At 39.7% G+C, this 12,165-nt stretch overlaps 1 protein-coding gene across 2 annotated transcripts in view; it reads right to left on the bottom strand.

Moving 5' to 3' along the window:
* GALNTL6 (polypeptide N-acetylgalactosaminyltransferase like 6) overlaps positions 1-12,165 on the bottom strand; it is a 1,118,979-nt gene that overhangs the window by 99,040 nt on the left and 1,007,774 nt on the right. For both annotated transcript variants that reach the window (XM_066387896.1, XM_066387897.1), the window contains exon 9: positions 7,849-7,956. In XM_066387896.1, the coding sequence (XP_066243993.1) occupies positions 7,849-7,956 (108 nt within the window). The remainder of the gene's footprint in view (positions 1-7,848; positions 7,957-12,165) is intronic.

Raw genomic sequence — 12,165 nt, 5'->3', positions numbered from 1 at the left:
GTTAATCTGTGTCATGTAGACTTACTTATGGGACTAGCCAAAAAACCTTGAAAGATAGAGAAAGAATTGTAGGGAAGAATTAGAAATAGAGATTGTTTTTAGAGGAAATGTTTCTATACAGAAATCTTAGCCATTTATGTAGGCCAAGTCTTTTGGGAAGAATTTATCATTTCCTGCTTTAGGGGAAAAGGCCTGTGACAGACCATTGTGTCCCTGAACTCAATGATAGTTTCAAATAAAGCACCTGAACTCTATAGTTTTAAGAGCAGCAGAAAGAAGTGCTGGCTGCTGGCGATGGCTAAGATTGTTACGCTACAGCTCTTATTTGCTGGGCAGTTTTATGAGAGGCAACTGATTTACAGTCATCAAGGGAGAAAGGTCAATTTGTAGGATGTAGATTTTCCATTCATCACTACATTTTATAGCTTTGTTGGTCATTTTATTTTCTGACATCAAACTAGTCATTTTGGTCTTCTTAATGCTTTTCCTCAACTGATATATTTCTCTGACATAAACAAGGGAGAGTTGCGTATGTCAGATATTGTGTTCTTCCTTTTCAGCTGCATGAGATAGGGGTAGCCGGCTCCATGGTGAACACTGAGGAAGCAGTCATTAATCAACTTGTGGTGGTCTGGCTTTGACACTGAACTAGCCCTTCTCCTCCTTCCCTATCTCCACCCCTTTTCCTCTCTACACCTCCTTCTACTCCCACCAATTTTAAGACTCTGATATGACCCATCAAGTCAATAGGGCTGGATGCCACCAGGGATATAAAGTGAAGAAAGGCACTTTGGGAAATACGTTAAGAACTAATTTCACAGCTGACAGAGGCAAAACAACCATTCTTCCTTAGACCTCAGATTTAACCTTGGTGTCCATGAAGTACAATAACCATACAAAATCTCCAAAGGTCATTGCATCTTATTAAGAAACCCTAAGTTAATATATAAAGTCAAAAACATTTGTAACTTGTATATAAATCACGGTGTAACCTATTAGGACCATTAAATACAATCTGTTACATAGAACATATATTATTATACGTAATAAATACTACTGTATATTATGTATGAGATATACTTTTTCTTCTGTTAAATCATCATCCCAATGATAACACTGTACTCTATATAAAATAGTTTACAAACAAGTAAACTTTCTAAGATACAGATCCAATTCCATAGTGAGTTGGATTATTTTTGTCTAGCCCTTCTCTCAAGCTCATGATGTTTGTATTATTATCTCTAGATTGCTGGACTCTTACCTGACTGTCGTAGTAAGAGCCATAATGCTTGTGTTTATCTTGTTCATCATTTATATTTCTAGGGCCCAGCACAGTGCCTGCCATAATAAACGTTTTCTTCAGAAATGAAATTTATTATTTTTTAGTGAGACACATACACACACACACACACACACACACACACACACACACACCGAGAGAGAGAGAGAGAGAGAGAGAGAGAGAGAGAGAGAGAGAGAGAGAGAGAGAGAGAGAGAAATAGGGACAGACAGACAGGAATGGAGAGAGATGAGAAGCATCAAGTTTTCGCTGTGGCACTTTAGTTTTTCACTGACTGATTTCTCGTATGAGCCTTGACTGTGGGGTTCCCGCCGAGCCAGTGACCCCTTGCTTAAGCCAGCAACCTTGGGCTCAAGCTAGTGACCACGGGGTCATGTCTTGATCCCACGCTCAAACCAGCAACCTGTGCTCAAGCTGGTCAGCCTGCGCTCAAGCTAGATGAGCCTGCGCTCAAGCTGGCGACCTTGGGGCTTCGAACCTGGGTCCCCTGTGGCTCAGGTGGATATTCTATCCATTGCACCACTGCCTGGTCAGACAGAAATAAAATTTATTGGTAAAGAAAATCTGGCAAAATCTGTATTGCGAGGGCTCTCAGAATTCTAGATGGGAAATGGGCACGTGTCTCCCAGATCTTGCTCTCCCTGAATCCGTCACTGTAACCCACCTTACCTGCACCCATCTCAGCTTCCCCCGCTTTCCGCTTCCTCCCTCTATTCGTCCTGACACTGTGTTCTCAGACACCGCAGTGAAAGCCTCATAGTCACATTTGATGTCTTTCTCCTCACACAATATGACAAATCACGAGAAATCTTTTAGGAAATTTTCTTTACAAATGCTTCTTGCATTTAAAATGTTACTTCATTTAGTTTTTTTTCCCTTCTATTTTTATCCTGGCCCTTCCTGTTCAAAAACCATGAGCACCTCACTTCAGTCTAGTAGGAAAACGGATACACCTCAGTCTGCATATGGGCTCCTCCAGAATGGGTCTTCAAAACATGGTACAGTTTAAATTTGGAGGTCCCAAACATAATCCCTTGTCACTCTCTGTGCCTGCTAACCTCTTACCTGGAAATTTGCTTATGCAGGACCCCAGCCATGACTGCCCAGCTGCTCCTATTTATTCCAAGCCTTTCTATAAGGGACAATATGGTAGGAGGGTGAAGCCTGGGGCAGCCAGACCTCAGTTTACAAGTCCAGCTCTAAGTCACTTAACATATAACCACTATCCCTTTTAATTGAGGTACATTTCCAAGTACTATAGGCCATTCTGTACAATTGAATTCCTTCGGTTTTATAGCTCTTACTCTGAAACTGGATAATGGTTGCCATCATATGCAAGATGAAATTTTAGAAAAGAAAAGGTTATCAATACTACATTTTGTGTCGGTGGCAAAACACAGAAGGAAGCAGTCGCCTGATATGCATTCTCTGGTGTCCCTTACACACTTAGGGTAAGAATGGGTTCTAGCTTTGTCTCCTACGCAGTCCTCCCTCCCCGTGGAGCTGGGGAGGGCATCCATGTGAGCCTCCGGGACTGCCCCCCTCATGTCTGTAGAGCTGTCCTTGGCTGACATGGGACCTCCTGGGGAAACTCCCATGGGCCAGTTGCTTCCCTGGAGATTGCTGTTGTACTACAATTAGCTGGTATGGTCATCCATGGGGTGACCTGCACTTCGTCATGTCCCTGCTGTTAAAGCCTGTGTCCAATCCAATGGCTTTAATTGTCCCCATACAATGGGATTCATAGGGGAGTCTGTGAGGTGTTGGTAATTGCTGCTCCTTCAGCAGAGTACTTGGCTCACATCACAACCTGTGAGATGAAGTTCTCTTTGAAGATTCATGTATGTACCCACCTGCCACTCAGCTACTTCTGCTTTTGCAAAGTGTCGCTCAGCAAAAGACTCTGCAGTTTTATTCATGATAAGTGAATACTCTGATTCCCAGGTGAAGCTGAACTGTAAGTCATCTACTGTTTCAGATTTTTGTGTTTTGTTTTTGCCAAATAGAACCATAATAAAAGTCTATTATCTTGTATTCTGTCATAAAACAGAAAAGATGTCTATAATCATTGCATTAAAAAGATGTTATTAAATTGAATAGATTTAGCTTTGTGATTCTTATTTTTTTTTCTTGGTTCATTGAGGAAAAGTGGTCAGGAACTGTTTCTGGTCACTGGTCATGAGTTTGGGAACCACTATTATGGAAACCTTATTCATTTAATTGACATATTATTGAAATTCCTCTTTTACTTCAACAGCTATGGTACCCTTTCACCTCTTCTTCCCTCTACATATCCATACCTTTATAATACATTTGAACTATTACTTGTTGTCCTCTATTCTCCTCTAATGGTTTTATGACTATCTTTTCTCTTCCAACCAGGCCGTAGTGCTAGGTCAATAGAAGGTACTGAACAACTAATAATTTGAATTTATTTCTCTAACACACACTGGTATATTGTTTAGAGGTCTGTAGGCTGTTAACAAATGTGCGTGTGTTTGCACATTTTAGAATTCTGCTGGAATCCTCAATATACATAGGCACATAAATGAAAGGTGCACATTTCTGAAGAATTAATGAGCTTTGGAAAAAAGAGAAAATGAGCCTTTGGAGTCAAGTCTCCATCTTTGACTCCATATCTTAATGAGGCGAGAAAGAAGGCCTGTGTATTGAGTAGACATGGCCCTGCCTTTGAAGTGCCTTTCGAGTCTGCAACCATCTTTGATGATTTAGTAGTAATATAGAGTGTAGCCTGTAGTTGAGATTCTCTCAAGAAACCTCAGTATTGTTTTTAATTTTTCTGTATTTTTTAATTTAAAAAATTGTAAAATGTTCCTAAGAATGACTGTTGAGCTTCAATATTTATAACTTTCTAATTGTGCTAGCTGTTTAGAAAAGAAAAAATGAGTCCTCAAGTGAAATTTAAGTGGAAACGATTAAAATTCAGAATGCTATTTTTCATTTGAACGAATACTCACTTTTTGCTGGAAATTTTATGCGCCAGGCCTAGTTTCCCTATATTTGACAGTCCTTGGAAAAGTAATTAATTTCTTTCTTGAAAATATATGAACAGTTTTATTATTTTAAAATAAACTCTTTTAGATCGACACAACTTCCCCCCTCAATTTGATTCTACTTTTGACTATAAACCGAGTACACACCATCCATCTTGCAAATAAATGATTGAGTTTGGGCAGAAGCTGCAGAACATATGAGTGAGCTAAAGGGATAGGTGACAGAACATCATTATCTTTGGGATATTTTCAACTGTTATGATTTATGATATTTATAAACATGGCTGATATGTGATATGTACTCGAGGTTGTTCACTTATTTACCTTTTTGTGAATTCTTCTTTTCCTGGATTATCAGATTCATATGTATCAAGTCTTCTGACTAAATTAAATCATATTTCCTTACCCAAGATGCAGCTCTTTAATCACTTTATAATTTTTTGATTGGTTCCTTTTCTTTAAATAACATATTTTTGGCCCTGGCTGATTGGCTCAGTGGTAGAGCATCAGCCTGCATGTGGATGTCCTGGATTTGATTCCCAGTCAGGGAAACCAGGAGAAGAGACCATCTGCTTCTCCACCCCTTCCTCTCTCACTTCTCTCTCTCCTTTCTCTCTCTCTCGTTCTCTCTCTGTCTTCCTTCACCTCCCATAGCAAGTTGGCCCTGGGCCTTGAGAATGGCTCCATGGCCTCATCTCAGGCACTAAGAATAGCACAGTTGCTGAGTAATGGAGCAATTCCCCACTCAGATGGGCAGAGCATTCCTCCATAGGGAGCTTACTGGGTGGATCCTGGTTAGGGCACATGTGGGAGTTTGTTTCTGCCTCCCCTCCTCTCACTTAATAAAATAAATAAATAAATAAATAAATAAATAAATAATATATTTTCTATAGCTATTTATTTATTTATTTATTTTGTATTTTTCTGAAGCTGGAAACGGGGAGAGACAGTTAGACAGACTCCCGCATGCGCCTGACTGAGATCCACCCGGCACGCCCACCAGGGGCGACACTCTGCCCACCAGGGGGCGATGCTCTGCCCCTCCGGGGGGTTGCTCTGCCGTGACCAGAGCCACTCTAGCGCCTGGGGCAGAGGCCAAGGAGCCATTCCCAGCGCCCGGGCCATCTTTGCTCCAATGGAGCCTTGGCTGTGGGAGGGGAAGAGAGAGACAGAGAGGAAGGAAGGGGGGGGGTGGAGAAGCAAATGGGCGCTTCTCCTATGTGCCCTGGCCAGAAATTGAACCCGGGTCCCCCGCACGCCAGGCTGACGCTCTACCGCTGAGCCAACCAGCCAAGGCCTATTTTCTATAGCTATTTAATGGAGTATGTTGTTAATGTCTGAATAATCTTTTGAGAGGGGATAAATAATATGACTTTTTCCCTTTGAGAAATATGTAATATAACTCATTATTATTAACTGAAACTCCTGTAAAAGAGATTATGGATGTGGCTAAAGAAAAACGGACACGTTGACAAGTAATCTCAGAAAGGGAATAAGGAAAAACCTTTCTTTCTCCAAAATGCTCATTATAAATGTAAATTTTTTTATACTTAAATAAAATGCTTAAGTTTCAGTATGTATTTTCTTATAGTTTTCCCTGATTAATTGATTCTATCAACAAATATTTGATGAGTGTCTACCAAGCCTTGTTCTAGGTGCTAGGAGAGTGCAGTACAATCGTCTCTTTTATTCATGGGGATGCTTCCAAGACCCCAGTGGATGCCCAAAACCATGGATGGTACTGAACCCTATATATACGATGTTTTTTTTTTATAGATACATAACTTTATGGTTTTTCTTTGGCACATCCAAATTATACTTTGGGGCCATTGTTAGACAAACTAACAGTTACTTGAACACAAGCACTTTGATAGCACAACAAATCTGCTAACCAAGACAGCTACTAAGTGACTAATACAGGGTGGGGTGGTGAGGATGGTAGAGGTTGGGTATGGATGGGGGGTGGGGCTAGCATATGCAGTGTAGACAAACTGAACTGCATGAGATTTCATCATGCTGCTCAGAATGATGCACAATTTTAAATTATAAATTTCTCATTTCTGGAATTTTCCATTTAATATTTTCAAACTGTGGTTGACTGTGGGTAACTGAAACCTTGACAAGTGAAACTGTGGATAGGGAGAACTACAGTTGGCTTCTCTGTGTGTAGCCAACAACACAGAGAAAGAGTTCTGCCTTTGCATGGCTGATATTCTAATGAATCCTGATGATGAACTACTTCACACTTTTAAAAAAGTTTGAGCTTTATATAAAATATTCAAATAGTTATATATTGCAGCCCAACTAGTAAAGGAACAAAAATGAATAATTCAGAATTTGATTCCTAGGGTAGTATTGTGCAAAGGGGGTGGTAAAACACCTTTCTGTCAATTTGGCATTTGAGCAGTAGCAGGTGCATATTGTGGTGAATAAAACCAACTCAGCTATAATGAAAGGAACACAGAAAACAAAAATTAAGGATTGTTTTGAGAAGTCATTGTGACCGTGTCTTCCTAAATATATATGAAAATATGCTAAAAGGCTGAAGAGAAATCATCCCTGAATTTGATCTAAAAAAAGGATTTAGTTTCAAAAGAGTACCTGAAAAAAAGACTTAGACTAGACCAATTTTGGAGTTTTGAGGCTGCAGTAAAACTTTAGGCACAGCTGGTCCTAGTTACACATGAGAAAAAGGCAGAGTTTGGGCACTCACCTCTCTATTAACCCCTTCCTCCATCTGACTTATGATGTCTTCTCATATACTCCATGTGGGAGGAAAGTGCTGGCTCTCCAAAGACACAAGCTTAAAGTCCCCCTCTGCTATTTAGCTTTTCTGTGAGTATGCACAATCCACTTAGCGAAGTCTCAGTTTTCTCATATACCAAATAAAGATAAGAATACTAGCCTTGGAAGGTAAGAGTGAGCATTAATTAGACTGTATGTGATGAAAGTGCCTTTTTTTTATTTTAAAATTTTTATTTTACATAGAGAGAGAGAGAGTCAGAGAGAGTGATAGATAGGGACAGACAGGAACAGAAGAGAGATGAGAAGCATCAATCATTAGTTTTTTGTTGAGACACCTTAGTTGTTCATTGATTGCTTTCTCATATGTGCCTTGACCATGGGGCTACAGCAGAACAAGTAACCCCTTGCTTGAACCAGCGACCTTGGGTCCAAGCTGGTGAGCTTTGCTCAAACCAGATGAGCCCGCGCTCAAGCTGGCGACCTTGGGGTCTCGAACCTGGGTCCTCTGCATTCGAGTCTGATGCTCTATCCACTGCGCCATTGTCTGGTCAGGCTTGACACGTTTAACAACAAGAATTAGCATCATAGCTAATGCTTCCTTAACTCTGAGAAACACAAAAACCCTCTGTATACTAAAACCTGCCAAATGAAATGGCAAGTGGCGGGGTTTTTATTTCGGTTAGGTGTTTCTGTCAGACTGTGTCTTAAATTATATGATGGGTAAGGCTGCTTCCTCTGCCCACAAAAAGCTGTACCACGCCCAGTTTATTCACATCCCCAGTTACTCACTCTTGCCAGGCTCGTCCCAGATGGAACTTTATAAGGGACGTACTTCCTGTAGATATGGCCCACTCTAGAACATGGAACATCAAACATTTCTCCTCCACACATCCAAACCTAAAGAGAAGAAATGTAAAAGTATGAAAAAAAACCCCATAAAATTTCATACAAAAAATAAAATTATTAGCAGGACTCAAAAACATCTTAAAGTCTCAAAACAAATAATTTCTATTTATTATAAATGGCTACCCAAAGAAAAAAAAAACCTTTTACAAAAACCTAGATTCATAAAAGTATAGAAACGAAATATTAGTTTTGTGAAATATAATTTCCATAGATATCTTGGCATTATTTTTATTCTAGTAGAGTTTTATCATATATATTATATTGAACTAAAATTTATTACTTAGACACCTTATTTACATAGATAGTTGTTTTGAAAGTCTTGTGAATTCACTTGAAGAAGTAGCATTGGAATTTAAATGTCAATTTAAAAACTTAAAATATAAAAAATGGAATTTCTAAAACAGATGAATGAATTAAGGAACATAGCTGTATCCATACTTAAAGTTATATCTATATTCTAAAACTTTCAGTAGAGCTCATTTTAAAAAATCATAGTTGGAGGATGACATCAGAGTAATGGTGGGGTAGGAAGCGATACCGATAAATCTCCCGCAAAACTCAACAAGATCTTCAACCAGAAACAGAAAAACCTGTCCTTGGAGCCTCCAGATGTTTCACAATACACCCGAAGATATGGTCAAGCGAAAAATTGGCTAAATATATAATCAAACCCCGAAGGAAATAGGGAATAAGAAGTGCTCCGCCTTCCTCACTAACCTAAACAGGGTGGCTTTCACTGGGAACTGAAAATATAGAAACTAAGGCAGGCAAAGGGGGTGAAGAGATCCAGGCGGCGGCACAAAGGGCCGAACCAGGCTGTGGCACGGAGATCCAAGCCGAGGAAATACTGTTCCTGTGGCAACCCAGGCAATACAAGCTAACACTTGCGCCAAACCCAGACAAAGAAAGACAAGTGGGGCAGCCATTTTCCCCAATCCCCTGGTCGGCGCGCGCAGATAGTGGGCGAGAGATTCCTTCCAAAGCCCTGGGAGTGGGCGCCCGTGTTATCCCACAGCGAGGCAGAGTCAGAGGCCGTTGTGTGGGCTGAAAGCCGAATCTCCCGGACTGCCCCACACCCTTAAAAAGCCACACACGGGAGGGAGCGAGAACTAATTCCAACGCTGGAACTTTTCCATGCGGGCGGGGGTTTCACTCAGACTGTGAGACTGCCGGCATGATATCCTGGTCTGTGTGCACAGATAGTGAGCGAGAGTTTCCTCCAAGCGCCCTGGGAGTGGGCGCCCGCCCGTGTTACCAGACAGAGTGGCAGAACCAGAGGTCTTTGAGTGGGCTGAAGCCCCGCCTGATTATGCTAGCAGCTCTGACTGACTGAGCCTTACCCAGATCCCTGTGCTGAGTGGGAATAGAGTGGGGAGTTGCCAGCACTTTGAGCCTCTTACTATCCAGGCAGAGGCAGCAGCAACCCCATGGCTGGATTATCAGGCTACTAATTGAGGAAGAAAGACTAGGAGAAAGGCTCCAGGAACACGGACTCTTTCACTGGCAGAACCTATAAATGCTAATGAGCCTCGACTGCCAACGAGACTAAAGCACAATACATGACATCGCTGTAGAGACTTATCAACTGCAAACCTCTACCTGAGCGTGCCAAAGGGGCAGAACCCGGGGTACAGAGTCACCGACCAGGAAGAGGGAGAAAAAAGAAAAAACAAGAAGATAACCTCTCAAAATAAAAAATAATCCACAGACTTTATAACCTATCCCATTTTATTATATTTGTTCATTTGTTTCTCTTATCTTCATTCTTGATATTATTTTTTTTCCTCCTCCAATTTGGTCGATTAACTCTCTGCCGGTATTACTCTCTCCTCTCCTTGAACTACACTACCCATAAGTGTTACATCTCTCATTATCTTTTCTTTCCTCTTCCTTTCTCTCTATGAGGGTTGCACTCCAAAACCCTTAACTCTCTCTCTCTCTCTCTCTCTCTCTCTCTCCTCTTTTTTTCTTCTTTTAGTGGTTCCCTCTTTTTTTTCTCTTTCTCTCTTTCTTTTCTCCCTCTATATTAGTTTTTTCCTTTTAATTTGTCCCCCCATTTTCCTGCTTCCCTCTTATTCCTCTCATAATAACTCTTAGTCAACCAACACCTAAAAGCAAATCATTTTCTTCTTGACCCAATTTTTTTCCTTATTTGCTTTTTGTGGGTCCCTACCCCCTTCATTTTTCTTTCTTTTTTTTTTTTGCCCCTTTATTACTTTTCCCCAATTCAGGCCCTCCATTACAGGCATTGTTTGTTCTATTTAATAAAATATAATTCACAGTTCACCACAAGATTTTCTCAAGAAAGAGGGGAGAGGAGAGGAGAGCAAAAAAGGAGAGGGGGGAATAATTTCTTTTTTTTTAAATTTTTATTTTATTTTATTTTTCTTTATTATTAATTTTTTTTTTAAAAAAACAACTCTTTTCTATTTTTTATTTTTTTAACTTTTTATTCTTTATTAAATCTAATTAATACTATCAACAAAACCACCCTCAGATGCCATTAAGGAAGAGAAAATCGAATATCATGGATACAAAAGAAAGAGAGGTAACACAGCTAGATGAGGAAAAATCTATGGAGAAAAAATTTAATATATTGGAAACCTTGGAGCTAAATGATAGAGAATTCAAGATAGAAATTCTAAAAATCCTCTGAGATATACAAGAAAACACAGAAAGGCAATTTAGGGTGCCCAGAAAACAAATCAATGAATACAAAGAATATATTTCCAAGGAAATTGAAACTATAAAAACAAATCAAACAGAGAAGAAAAACTCAATTCACGAGCTGAAAAACGAGGTAACAAGCTTAGCTAATAGAACAGGCCAGATAGAAGAGAGGATTAGTGAAATAGAAGACAAGCAACCTGAGGCACAACAGAGAGAAGAAGAAAGAGACTCAAAAATTAAAAAAAATGAGATAGCCCTACAAGAATTATCTGACTCCATCAAAAAGAATAACATAAGAATAATAGGTATATCAGCCTGACCTGTGGTGGCGCAGTGGATAAAGCGTCGACCTGGAAATGCTGAGGTCGCCGGTTAGAAACCCTGGGCTTGCCTGTTCAAGGCACATATGGGAGTTGATGCTTCCAGCTCCTCCCCCCCTTCTCTCTCTCTGTCTCTCCTCTCCAAAAATGAATAAAAAAAAAAAAAAAAAAAAGAATAATAGGTATATCAGAGGGAGAAGAGAGAGAAAATGGAATGGAGAACATACTCAAACAAATAATAGATGAGAACTTCCCAAGCCTGTGGAAAGAACTAAAGCCTCAAATTCAAGAAGCAAACAGAACTCCGAGTTTTCTTAACCCCAACAAACCTACTCCAAGGCACATCATAATGAAATTGGCACAAACCAACGGCAAAGAAAAAATTCTCAAGGCAGCCAGGGAAAAGAAGAATACAACACATAAAGGAAGGCCCATTAGATTATCATCCAATTTCTCAACAGAAACTCTACAAGCTAGAAGAGAATGGACCCCAATATTTAAAGTCCTGAAAGAGAGGAACTTTCAGCCACGAATACTATACCCATCAAAGCTATCCTTCAAATATGAAGGAGAAATAAAAACATTCACAGATACAGAAAAGATGAGGGAATTTATCATCAGAAAACCCCACTCCAGGAATTACTAAAGGGGGTTCTCCAATCAGATACAAAGAACAAAAACAAACAAACAAACAAAAAAAACAAAGCCACAAGTAAAAGCTCCAAGAAGAACACAATAAAACCAAATTTAAACTGTGAAAACAACAAAAAGAAAGGGGGGGAGAGGATGGAGATTAATAGTAGCAAAGGACGATGGAGTGCAAAAGTACTCACAAAATAATGCACTACAATGAACAGGGTAGGAACCCTTTTCATTACTTAAAGGTAACCACCATTGAAAAAACCACCACAAAAGCACATGAGATAAAAAAGGTAGCAACAGAGGAAAGATGTATAGAATACAACCAAATAAAAACAAAAGATAGAAAAACGAAAGAGAATGATCAAACAAGACACAAAACTAACAGAAAGCAATATATAAAATGGCTATAGGGAACTCACAAGTGTCAATAACTACACTAAATGTAAATGGATTAAACTCACCAATAAAAAGGCACAGAGTAGCAGAATAGATTAAAAAAGAAAATCCAACTGTATGCTGCCTACAGGAAACTCATCTAAGTAACAAGGATAGAAACAAATTCAAAGTG

Source organism: Saccopteryx leptura, chromosome 1 (genome assembly GCF_036850995.1).
Source record: "Saccopteryx leptura isolate mSacLep1 chromosome 1, mSacLep1_pri_phased_curated, whole genome shotgun sequence".
NCBI lineage: Eukaryota > Metazoa > Chordata > Mammalia > Chiroptera > Emballonuridae > Saccopteryx > Saccopteryx leptura.
The sequence above is the reverse complement of the archived record's forward strand: the minus strand, read 5'-3'. Positions and strand labels throughout refer to the sequence as shown.